General features: G+C 42.2%; 1 protein-coding gene across 1 annotated transcript; it reads left to right on the forward strand.

The window, feature by feature from the left end:
* Positions 1-834: 834 nt before the first annotated feature.
* Positions 835-11,623, forward strand: LOC101160520 (E3 ubiquitin-protein ligase pellino homolog 2). Its single transcript, XM_023951733.1, has 6 exons — positions 835-1,176; positions 5,006-5,135; positions 7,164-7,265; positions 8,356-8,553; positions 8,656-8,844; positions 8,932-11,623. Exons 1-6 carry the CDS (start codon positions 1,100-1,102, stop codon positions 9,508-9,510), a joined length of 1,275 nt encoding a protein of 424 aa, XP_023807501.1. The 5' UTR covers positions 835-1,099; the 3' UTR covers positions 9,511-11,623.
* Positions 11,624-12,610: the final 987 nt, after the last annotated feature.

Genomic DNA, 12,610 nt, shown 5'->3' on the forward strand with positions numbered 1-12,610 from the left:
TTCCTTATAGATGCACTCAAATGAGCGTGTCTGTGAGTCCTTGTTGTAAGATGTAATTAAGATCATTGCAAAGCCACTGCGCTATTATACTGAGCTGGAAATTCCAACTATACAGCCAGTTAGTGGTTGTTTATTGCACGAGTATGCATTTATTGTTGTAGATCCAGTAAATCCATGTGAAAAAAAACAGTGTGGAACAGTCATGATCAATAAAAGTAACGCGAGAATAACATTTTAAAGCACACAAATAAACAGAAATACCCTTAACTTGCATAATCAGTTCCACATTATCAGAGTTCAGAAAAGCCCTGATCAAATAAAGCCTTTAAAGAGCTCAAGGGGGGTAACTGAAATGAGTAAATCTGATTTCCTATTCTTTGCACTCAAGAAAAATACCAGAAGGATCATTTTCCCACTGTTGAAATAGGCTTGACTTAAACGAAAACAGTTCGTTCGCTTGTGTGATGCCTCAAAAATATTACAGAAACCTAAAAATTAGTGAGTCAACGAGGACGGTACAGTGTAAAAATCCACACACATTCAAAAAGAGGCGAGTCATAAGGGTTATCACTTTAAGAATTCACAGATTGTACTCTTTGTTTACATAACAGAACTTTCGATCTATTCACAGTCGCAGGTGATAGAAAATAACTACCAAAGTCTTTGTCTGATTGAAATAGTTAGATCATAAGAAAATTAAGAATTAAATATTTTTTTGGGATTTATGTAACATGATCATACACGTGGAAACATTAGCAGTTCATCAGAAACGCTGGATACAAGTAAGAATGTCTGAGAAACCCCCCCTACAATAAGTGAAGAACAAGTGAATGGTACATTCCGGCCCTTCTCCTCGCTGTTTTTGTATCTGCTGGAGATCGGATTCAAGCGCCAACTAAGTTACGTTTCCTATATTCCGCTGAGGAAGTTTGAGAGCCGATATTTTGAGAGGCGGACTTGTTTGGACGCGGACATGAACGCTGCCCCGAATGTGAAGTGAAACGAGAACATGACGTCTTTTTAAGGTGGAATTCTGGTATATGTGCATGAGAGTTGCTGCTGTTACTACTGTGTAGCTAACGCAAAACAGTGAAGCCTCATGTTTTCGTCAAGCCAAGAAGAGCACTGCGCCCCGTCCAAAGACCCGGTGAAATACGGAGAACTGGTGGTACTGGGGTAAGTACGACACGGGATTTTATTCTTTTGTCACATTTTTTGCATCATCATGGACGCTGAAAAGAGACAAACAGACTGAGCGAGCGTTTTCATTTTTTGTATTAAGAAGAATATTAAGGTCAACATTAACCCAGACTCACTTAGCAACGAGCTAATATTAGTCAGTACACAGAGATTGCGATGTTTTGCGTCACTTTAAGTTTATAACGAAAGATACCGTCAAATTCTACGGGCTCACGTTCTTCAAAGTAGACATCATGTGCGCAGGCTCAGAACGACTACACGTTCGTTTTTTACAGTTATTGAGAACTCTGTGTCAGACAGCGGGATAAAAATAATAATGATTTGAAAAAAAGGAGAAGAAAAGGGCACTGCCCAAATTCGAACCCTAAAAATAAACTGGGAGCACTCTCTTTATGCACAGAAATAAAAGTGTCCTGAACTTAAGCCGAGCAGCTTTGAGGCGCTCCTCCCTGTCTTGAAGTTGGGTTCATGGGGTTTCAGGAATTCGGAAGCTGCTTTTGTCCCCACCCCCACTCCGTAGGTTTCTTCCCTTTTCCTCCTGGGATCACTTAAGTTTGGTTATTGTTTGTTAATACTCCGTGATTTGCAAATTGGTCCATATTTTATCTTTGCATTCTTCAGTTCATGAATACATCCTCTGTTTAAACCCAATTTAGAGTTTGGTGATTTTATACTAACCAAACAAATGGTCTGATACCAAAATTGTCAAAGATGAGACATATTATTAAAGTATTTTGCAATCTCTGTACTGGAATTATGGTTTTCGCCATGGCATGAGTACACAACAACCCAATCAGTGTGTAACATTAGACACACTCCTCAGTCCAAGCTTGGAGTGAAAAATTAACTTAGAGTAGAAAAATAGAGGGTTGAAAGTAGGGCATTGGGACAAAAGATCAAAGTCAAGGAAGTGCGTTCACAGAGAATATAACTTTCATTTAGGTTTTTATGGCTGATGATTTAATGCCATTAAGTCAATGGTTTCAACATAAGAAGTAAAGACTCAAACAAAAAGTTAAATCAGGTAAATGTGATGAATGAATGAAAAGGCTTTTTTAAGAAGTCCCAACATTTATTGACTTGACAGAAAAGGATTTTAGATCCATCTTTAAATGCTGTTTAAATACATGTAAAACTATAACATTTCACATAATATATACATGCATACATAATATAACATTTCAGTCTTAGAAAATAAGTAATACTAAAAATTATGAGTGTTTACCATCAGAGATTGAATTTTATCTAGTGTTATTCCTAATAAAAATAAAGAAGATTTTTTATTGTTTTGTCAGACTTTTTTTGTATTAGATTGTTGATCCTGATTTTTTTTTCACATTTTCACATAATTTTAATTGACATACAGCTCAACACTTTAGCTAAAAATATTGATTTTTTTGTTGCAATTTCTGTTCCATTTAATTTTAAATCAGACGTAAAATTGATTTAAAGCAGAGTTTAACATCACAGAAACTGCTAGAGTTATTTAGCATATATTTTCATGAATCAATCATACAGATAATGGGATTAGCTTTTTGTCTATTTATTTTCTTGCCAGATTGATGAGCAGGGATTTAATTGTTTATCACCCCAAGCTGTGAATTCTGTGCATTCAAAGAACAACTTTGGCCCTCTCTCCGGACACAAATGTGCATTGGATGTGATGGGTGCACAATTGCTGCCGTGACGTCACTTCCCATTGATAAAACTGATTTTAGGCAAGATAGCAGTCAGCATGGGACAAAGCTTGTTTGAGCTTGGGCTCTCTCTGACTTGTTTCTGGGACCATGGTGGCTCTTATTACGAGCATGCTTGCACACCCCACCCCATCCTCCAACTGTGATTTCTGCTGGCCAGGGTTGGTGCTAGTCAGCGAAACGCAGGGAACGGTGCGGGGGAGCTGCACGGGTATCTTGGAAATGAAAGGGCGGATTGATGAAGACACAGTCTTTGCCTTTACTCAGCTTCCTCTGTTCATTGTAGCTCGCTGAGTAGCCCTATTGATGAAACTTTCTGTAGTTTGCCATAAAGAACTGCTTGGTAGAGGAAGTGTAAAAAAAACTATTTATGTTTGGTACATTTGTGTAGACTGATTGTCGAGATGCTTTTGTCAGAAATCTCATTCATCATTGTAGAACTCTTACAGATTTTTTTGCAGTCATTCTGCATTCTCGTACTGGAGGTCTTTTACAATTTAGATTTGTTTTTTTAAACCTCCACAGGTTGTTTTACCAATTTCTGCTGAGATTTATGATTTCTTTCAGGATCTGGTATCTTGTTACGTCCTTCTTTTATTTACGTTGAGTTATAAAAGGCATTTCTTTTCTTTCTGGGGAACACTAGACCATCATTTTATGGTAAAAGGAAAGAGCTACTGTTGGCTCCTCACTGCAACCCTGGAGGATATGCGATATGCCAGAATCTTTAATCCTTCTCTTTAGCATCAGAAGGTAAAGCCACTGGCTGTCTGGCACGGGTCAAAAAGGGAAAGTGATCACAATTAGTTGGATCGCTGCTTTCAAAGAACCTGTTCTAGCTAATTTGACACAGTCAGTTTCTGATCCTATTAATATTGATTCTTAGTGTTATGACAGAAATAAGACAAAACACCTGAGGAGCAACGTCAATGTTACACAGGAGAAAAGCTGTGATGGGTGTTATCTAAACGTAGACGTTTCTCTGATTCCTGTGTATTCTCTGTTCTGATTGTGACACGGCTGTGAAAGAACAACTCAAGTAGAGCCTGATGACTTCTGGGCTCGGATCATCTGGGATTATTGAAGACAATGTTACTTTGGTGCTGCCTTTTTCAGTGGATTGGGTGTAGTTTGTTTGCAGAACAAATCACTGGCTCTCTGTGGGTGGCTGTCTTACAGGCCAGCTTTGTGCATTGTGCTGACTGCGACCATGTGTTTCCATGCCGGGCCAGCCATGTGGAGACATGGGACAGGTGGACTAGCTTAGGAGGGAGGTACGGAGGAGTAGGAGGAGGCCTTGGTTTTTTGTTTAGTTGAAACAAAAGAGGAGAGCTTTCAGATTACTCTGCAAACGATTGACGCAGCTCCCAGCTGCACTGGAATGCAACGGCCAGGCTCTCGTAGAAATATTTCTGTTGCGCTTGGTGGTGTTTTAGCACTCTGTGGTGACGTTCTGGCTGTGACAGAAGGTCTGTGAGTTGGAGGGTGGTAAAGCCTGGGGTGTCCCAGCTGTAGGAACCAGCCGGTGGACAGAAAGAGAGCCAGTCTTACCGGAAGGGGCTTTTCCATTCACAAGGAGAAGCCTGAGTGAGGTAGTTTATAGCTCACACAAGGAAAAGGCTTAAACCGTTTAAAAAGGGGTCAGAATATGAAGGGGAAAAAAGGTTTTCGATGATAGTATTCCGTTGGCTGTTTGTCTTTGCTCCAAATTTAAATGCATTTTAGTCTGACATGTTCCCAAATGTCACCAGCATCGTAAAATCACTGGTATGGGCCTCAGCGCAAAAGAGCAGCTAATGCAGTGTAAGCTGACTGAAATCTGTAGCACCAGAGTGCATTATGTAAGCGCACACATCATCCAAGGTGACGCTTAGATTACCAACATGGTGTATTAGATTGCCTGTGATGTAATGCGCAGAAAAGCTCTTTTTTTTTTTTTCAAAACACACAGATATTTCTAAATCTCCATGTGTGCTTGTTATATGATTACAAGAATTTTGCCCGTAAATCTCATTACACACATCTCTTTGCAGCGACAAAAACTGTATTTTCATCCAGGATTAAAGAAAGTTCACAGAATCTCTTCATCCCAACCTCCTCTGTGACAGGTACAATGGCTGCCTGCCCAACGGAGATCGGGGTAGACGGAAAAGCAGATTTGCGCTATTGAAGAGGACCAAAGCCAACGGCGTTAAGCCCAGCTCTGTGCACATCCTCAACACACCCCAGGATAGCAAGGTACTCAACAAAAGGCGAATTTACAAAAATAATGCACAGCCTTTAATTGTTTGCTTGTGTTTTTATATATATTATTAACAAAAAAAAAGTTAAAGGCCGGTAAATATGCATTGGGGACACGCCTCTCTGGAGGATTTGAATGTGTAAAGTCGATTTAAATTAGGGTTATAAATACAGTAAACAGGGATCGGTCGGATCTGCAGCAGCAGGAAAATCCCTCTCGTTTGGTGATTCTAGAAGCCAGCCTGACATTTTGAGCTCTTTGTGTTACTGTTGGCGCACCTCACTGTTGACATTTCCAGTTCACTTACTGTAGTTCCTGTCTGGGCCTTATGGATCTTCTCTGGACTAGAAAATCTGCCTAAAAATGCAGCATTCCGTATTTTATGGCTCTGCATGTGCATTTTAACACCGATTTCAGCTTTATTGGGGCTGCAGCTGTTGATCAACGGCTTGTTTAAACAGTATGTTGCGTTCCAGAAGTGGCACAGCAGAGTTATACTTAGTGTTGTTCACAGGGTGTCTGAACAATAACAAAGTCTGTTCTTCCCCCTTCAATGTGCAGCTTTGTTACCAGGCCTGGGTTCATGACGCATACATACACTTTTGAAGTTTTCCAACTCTAGTCACATCCTTACTCAGAAATCTTAAAGACCCACTCTAAAGAAAATCGTGTTTTTGACGTTTTTAACATGTTCTTGTTGCATTTTCCCATAATGGAGGACATATGTAAAGAAAATTAAGATTAAATTCGCATTTTTGCGCATTTATTGATTCAAATCATTGTGAATCAGGAGCAGACAAAAAATGCAGATGAAAAAAGCCTGTGGCAGTGACATAAGTGCTACGGTTGGTGAGCAACAAGCTCCCTCCTCCACCCAATTCTGATGCATCCACTTGTAAACACGTAGATCCATGTACGTCTTTGCTTTCCTCTTCTGAGCTGGCATCTGACTCAAACCTGTACAGCTGCATAGTTCTATCGTTGCTCGCCATTTTTGTTGCGCCGGTAATGTTAGGGTTGTGAAAGGCGGTGAGCTAGCAGGACAGAGCGTAAACATATGCATCATGTGAAGTGGGGGCAGGCTTACTCCGCTCCACCGTCCGGCGAATTTCTGATGAACTACTGCCACTCTGCAGAAACTATTTCCTAGAAAACAACAGGTGTTTAGATTTTGGCTGAAAGCAGCGTAATCACAATCAAAGGACCACTGGGAACAACGGGTCTTTAAGAGGTTGTGAATTCAAGTATAGAAAACAAAAAGCACTTACTGAAAACTGTGTAAAAACTCCTACAGCTCAGTCTTTTTATGATGCAATCTCTGAATCAACAGAGGATGCTCTGCATTTGAGAGGAAAAGCTCACATTTCTAGTGTTCCTGACAGATAACAGGACGCAGCCTTTAATTAGAAGTTGTTTTCATTTGGAATCTTTTGACTCAATCAGAGATGTGTAACTATATAACTACAGTTTGTATTGTCATTAAGCTGATCTCAGCCGTGAACAGGTGGAACATCATCATTTAGTTGCACCACAGTGAATGCATGGCACCATGTGAGGATGACACGGTCGCATCTGTCTCTGATGTCGCAGCAGAGCGCTCGGCGGCTCCGCTGACCCACTTTCTCGCTGTGCTTCCTGCGCGTGACAAAGAATCGGAGGGGGGGGGTGCTTGGAAAAGGAAATTTGCAGATAAGAGTTGGCATGTGGTTAAGTGTTGATGAGATCTGTCCCTGGGGTTTAAGCCACTTCCCCCTGTCAGTGCTGTGACCTCATCTCTGCAGCTGGAAGCCAAAGTTGTGTCACGCTGAAGGGGTGTGACCTTACAGGCCTCTCCCCCTCCTGCTTCAGGATGTTTTACCCCAGAGAAAAATATGTATTTGTGTTTAATGTTTAGAGTGGATCATGCTACCACTTAATGGGATGGAAAAGTAAAAATAAATAACCAACCCTGTACAGCTGATTTGTGGAGGTGACGCTGAAGCTCACGGTTAATGTTGTGTTTATAACGGTTTGTCATATTTCAGGCCGTGAACAGCAAAGGTCAACACAGCATCTCCTACACACTGTCCAGGAACCACACGGTGGTGGTGGAGTACAGCCATGACAAAGACACAGACATGTTCCAGGTAGAGTCCGCTGCTGTTTGCTTCCTGGGATCAGCATGTGTAGTTAGAAAGTAGATGTGTGCGTGTTCCCTGTGCAGCTCTATCCAACAGATGACAACATGATGCTTTGAAGTCAGCCATGTATTGTGGGGATCTTGTGTTTTGGGACCATGCTGGTAAAAAAAAAAAAGGAAGTGAAAGAGGAAATATCTGCTTTTTTGTTTGTTCCTCATCAGAAGTGCTGACATTGTCTTGTGTTCTTTAAATTAGGCTGTTCTTGGATCACTATGATTTGTTTTTTGCTAAATCCTTTTTTTGTTGTTTTGATGCTTTTTGATAGATGAAAGTACAGGTTTATTAAGCTGTTATTAAAAAAGGATCAAGCAAAAATCCAGTGGCTCCCTAATGCTTACATTTCACTTAGATATCATGAAACCTTTAGAAAAGCTGGTTTCCAACAGGGTTGTCAAACCTTTAAGTCATAAATAAAACAGTGGGCAACTACATAACTGTTGTTTGAACATGCAGCGATCCCTCGCCATATTGTGGTTCACTTTTCACTGTTTCACGGATATTTTCAGTGCAATTTTGCATTCTTTTTTTTTATTTTTTATATTTTTTACAGCGTACTGTGTTCTGCATGCTGTCAATCTCTTCCATCCTGTGTCTCCTGCACAGGAAGTATTCAGTTTGCCTTATTTACACAAATTCTTGATCGTGAGCAGATCTTTGTTTTCGTTCTATAATCCTGGACTTTGAGACTTTAAACAGGAGAGAAAAGCGTGAAAATGTTAATGTCTGTCTAAAAAAAAGTTCATAGAGTGCGTAGTGAGGAGTTTTTCAGCCTTAAAACGCCTGGACTCCGACTTCGAGGATTTCACCCATCTGGTTCTTTTTGATCAGCGATAAACGAGGGAACAATGTACCAACATGCTGCTAATTATGACGTGTCAATTGTGGAAATTAGTTTATTTTGTCTTGTACAAATGTTGATTTCCGGTTCTAATTCAAGCCAGAAAAATAATCAATGACTTGCAGTCTTTCATAATAAACATAGATATATCATCAGTTGTACCGTGTTTGATGCGGATTGTTTTCTTTGTTTTGGCAGATTGGACGTTCCACTGAGAGTCCCATAGATTTTGTGGTCACTGACACAATAGCAGGAAGCCAGGAGGGAGAAGAAACCCCCATCACTCAAAGCACCATCTCCCGCTTCGCCTGTCGGGTTTTCTGTGAGCGTAACCCCCCCTACACTGCTCGCATCTACGCAGCCGGCTTCGACTCTTCCAAGAACATTTTCCTCGGCGTAAGAACCCGTTTTAGAACCGCAGGGATCTCACTGCTTCAGCTCAGACGTGGAGTTTTGTTTAAGAAGTGGAGCTCACCACTTTTCTTCTTTTAACTTCAGGAAAAAGCTGCAAAATGGAAAAACCCTGATGGCCACATGGACGGTCTAACAACCAATGGGGTGCTAGTAATGCATCCTAAAGGGGGGTTCGTGGAAGAGTCCAAACCTGGAGTTTGGAGGGAGATCTCTGTTTGTGGAGATGTGTACACGTTGAGAGAAACCCGCTCCGCACAGACTCCTGGAAAACTGGTGTGTTTCTTTAGTGTCTGATAATGACTACATCTTTTACCTAATTGAATAAAAAAACAAACATCTTTCTGCTGCTTCGTCCTGCAGGTGGAGAATGAGAGCAACATTCTGCAGGACGGCTCCCTGGTGGATCTTTGCGGAGCCACGTTGCTGTGGCGCACGGCAGAGGGCCTCTTCCACACTCCCACCCAAAAACACCTGGAGGCTCTCAGGCAGGAGATCAACGCGGCCCGGCCCCAGTGCCCCGTAGGTCTCAACACCCTCGCCTTCCCCAGCATGCAGCGCAGCCGTGCCCTGTCATCCCACGAGGACAAGCAGCCTTGGGTTTACTTGGCCTGCGGCCACGTGCACGGCTATCACAACTGGGGCCACCGTTCGGAGCAGGGGCCCGGCCCTCAGCGGGAGTGTCCCATGTGCAGAATGGTGGGACCATACGTGCCGCTGTGGCTGGGATGTGAGCCCGCCTTCTACGTGGATACCGGTGCACCCACACACGCCTTTGTGCCTTGCGGACACGTGTGCTCGGAGAAGTCGGTAAAGTACTGGTCGGAGATCCCTCTGCCTCACGGCACGCATGCCTTCCACGCCGCCTGCCCTTTCTGTGCCACCCAGCTCAGCCTCAACCAGGGCTGCTCCAAGCTCATCTTTCAGGGCCCCGTGGACTGAGCCAGTGCTGCCGGACGGAGAAGAGGAATCAGGAAAACCAACATGCTGTGAAACTCCTCAGACTTCTTAATGCTGTCTTTTGTGCGTAAAAGCCAGACGTGTGCGTGTTCTGACCTGTGACAGAAAACCATTTCAGACTGTCAGAAGCTTTTTTTATGAGAAGTGGGGCTCTTTTTGCTGTGATACACAGAGACGTGGAGCACACTTTTTACCACAAATGCCTGACTCTAAGAATGAAATGATGCTTCAGCCCTCCCGCCAACCATCTGCTTCGAACAACGCCACGGCGGTGGGCCGGTTAAACTACATCCTGCTCGCTTTCCGTTAGCCTGCTGTAGCAATTGGCCCGGAGATGGGTGATCGCTCACGAACCAGACTGAACGATTTAGCACAGTTGCAGGTGTAGACGGGCCTGTTGGGGAGGAAAAGACGAGAAAATCTACGATTCGGTTTCTCGTGGGCCTAAGACGGAGTTTTCACAGAGCCAGACAGCTGGACTGCTGGCTGAGAAAAAAGCCAGGAGAAACTCTGGGTATGATGGCTTAAGCTTTTCTTATTTTTTAACACTCCCCATCAGGCCCTTTTAGCTGTCAACTCCTAATCGCATCCAAATTCCAGCTCTCTGGAGATTGCTTTTATTTACTGAACAAACTTTGAGTGAGGGAGCACAGATTTTGTTTGTACAGAGATTTAATCCAGTGCCTCAAATCCCATTGAAGTATAAGATTATTTTTCCTAGATGAGAAAAGATATTTTGCCAACAGTAATGAAAGAGATCGTTTTGCATACAAAGACACAGATTTACCAGCCCTGATAGATTCTGACATAAATTGTATTTTACTAAATTGAGGCCCATTGTGCTGTTTTATAAAACAAATGTTAATATATTTTTTTCCTTTCATATATATATATATATATATATATAGGGTGTGTGAGTGAGATTGTGTGTTTGTGTTGGCTGGGTTGTGTGAGTTACCCTGAAGTTGCCCCCCCTCCCTCCTCCACCATCTGACTTTATCTCTTTTTCTACGATCGCACCCACCACCCAGAAAGCTAATGGATGGATTAGAAAAGTGTGCAGGGCGTCACAGTGAATGTAATGAGAATACACTGACTTCCTCATAGACGGAGCTCTGATCACTTCCATATAGGTAAAGGCTGCTCACAGTTAAATATCGCAGTGGGGCGGATTGCCCCCCCCTGCTTCTTAAACCTGTACTGTATGCATTCTGTACGGTTAGCTTTACCCCACGCTGGGCCTAATCTGCGGGCTCGTTCGCCGTCAGACTCGCTCTCAGAGATTTCACCAAATATGAGAAGGAAACTACCCCCTCCACACATCTCCCAAGCGTTCCTGTAAGCAGTCCAAACCCAAACGGCTGCTGTGATGGAATGTTGACAGCTTTGGATTACATTAGACACTCTTCTGTCTGCAGCTCAGTGGGAACAATGATATTATCCCGCTCCATGCCAAATTTAGAAAGTCCTATTGTGTGTAGATGAGTCAAGTTGTCCAGAGCAGAGTGGCTGGGAAAATGAATCTGGGACGACTCTGAAAATGGTTAAGCAGACTGCGCCCGTGTGTGTCTTATCTTCCTTTAACTAGTCTATCTGAAGCAATAGAGCATTAACATAAATTGAGGCTAGTGTTTCCGTTGCAGTCAGAATAGAAATAGAATCCATTCAGGTGTTGCTGAACTCGACTAAGGGCTCCTGGACTTTGATTCGATTTTGTTTCAGAACTTCCTCTGAAACATTCTCCACATTCTTCCAAATGTCAGCAGCAGAGTTCTCTCAACCCACTAAAGAATCGCTCGATTTCTGCAGATTTGAATCTATGCACGGCCCTGTTCTAAGCCTCAAACTGTACAGTAACATTCCTTTTTTAGTAACTTGAACTGCCCGTTGCCTAAGATTGTGTTGTGTATCAGCTGCGGAGTAGCTGCCTCAAACATTCCTCCTCGGTAAACATGGGTGGGGCTCACAGTTCACCCAAGGGCTTGTTCTGTGAATTTCTTTTTGTTTTTTTTAACAGGAACTCTGCGCAAGCCATAGAACACACTGATTCCCCTCATTGCCTCCTCTGCAGAGAATAAAATATTTTTTAAACATGCGTGTCACTTTGCATTTTTTCCTGACAGTTTGCATTTCATACTGATGGGTAATTTTTTGGGGACTTGATTAACCGAACAGGTTGAGAGCATTTAAAGAGCAAATCGCTGTCAGTCTTTGCCTTTGAACTTAATGTCTGTGCTGTGCAGCCCAATGAAGCAGTGAGGTATAATCAGAGTTACATTTGTGTTTCATCATGCCTCTGTGAGGACTCCTCTGCTATCTTAGTTGCCAAAAAGACTGGATTTTGATAACTCTATCGGAGCTTCAAGATAAGACGAGTCATTTTCTTGAATACATTTTTACCCACATTTGGTTTTCCTATGGTTATCAACAAAATCTGCATATTAGAGGAAGACTGTATGGGTGAAAGCCCCCATTCAGACCACTGTAAGGGATGATTTTCCCTTAATGGCCACGAGAGGGCACTGTTTCCTCAACAATAAAGTCCTGTCCGTCAAACTCCTGAGCCTGCAGCGTCCAATAACTGCACAGCAGTTTGCTGTGAACATAAATTCATCACACATGTGGGAAAAGGAGTTTTTTTTTAATTGGACCATTTATAAATGAGTGAAAATCCCCTCTAAATGCAATTATAAAACTGAGATGTATGTCTATCTATTTAAAGGTCCACTGATAAATCTTCAGTCTGCACGCCTTTGTTTTAAGTAGTCAATTAATTATAATGTGCTTTTATTTCTTATTTAAGCCTTCCCTTGCTGTGCATCCAATTCCATAACTGTATATTTAGTTAGATCCCACTTTAGCTTTTTTTAAATCAAAAAAATAATTCAAAATATAAACATAAAATGAAGATACTTCCATCATTTACATATGACTTCGCCCCTATAATAAGGCCACATGAAAGAGATTTAAATACATAACATGTCAGTTATGGCACAGGCAGAAGACTGAAGCTGCGGGATGCCACGCTTCCTAATTAACATTTCTGTGGTGGATGAGAAATGGGTTCACATGTCTGCACATT

Source organism: Oryzias latipes, chromosome 22 (assembly GCF_002234675.1).
Source record: "Oryzias latipes chromosome 22, ASM223467v1".
Taxonomy (NCBI): domain Eukaryota; kingdom Metazoa; phylum Chordata; class Actinopteri; order Beloniformes; family Adrianichthyidae; genus Oryzias; species Oryzias latipes.

Bases quoted from the DNA above. Each gene is read 5' to 3' on its own strand.
- LOC101160520 (XM_023951733.1), top strand. From the start codon at position 1,100: ATGTTTTCGTCAAGCCAAGAAGAGCACTGCGCCCCGTCCAAAGACCCG. The intron at 1,177-5,005 runs GTAAGTACGACA...CCTCTGTGACAG, and splicing joins GGAGAACTGGTGGTACTGGG to GTACAATGGCTGCCTGCCCA. The intron at 8,845-8,931 runs GTGTGTTTCTTT...TTCGTCCTGCAG, and splicing joins CACAGACTCCTGGAAAACTG to GTGGAGAATGAGAGCAACAT.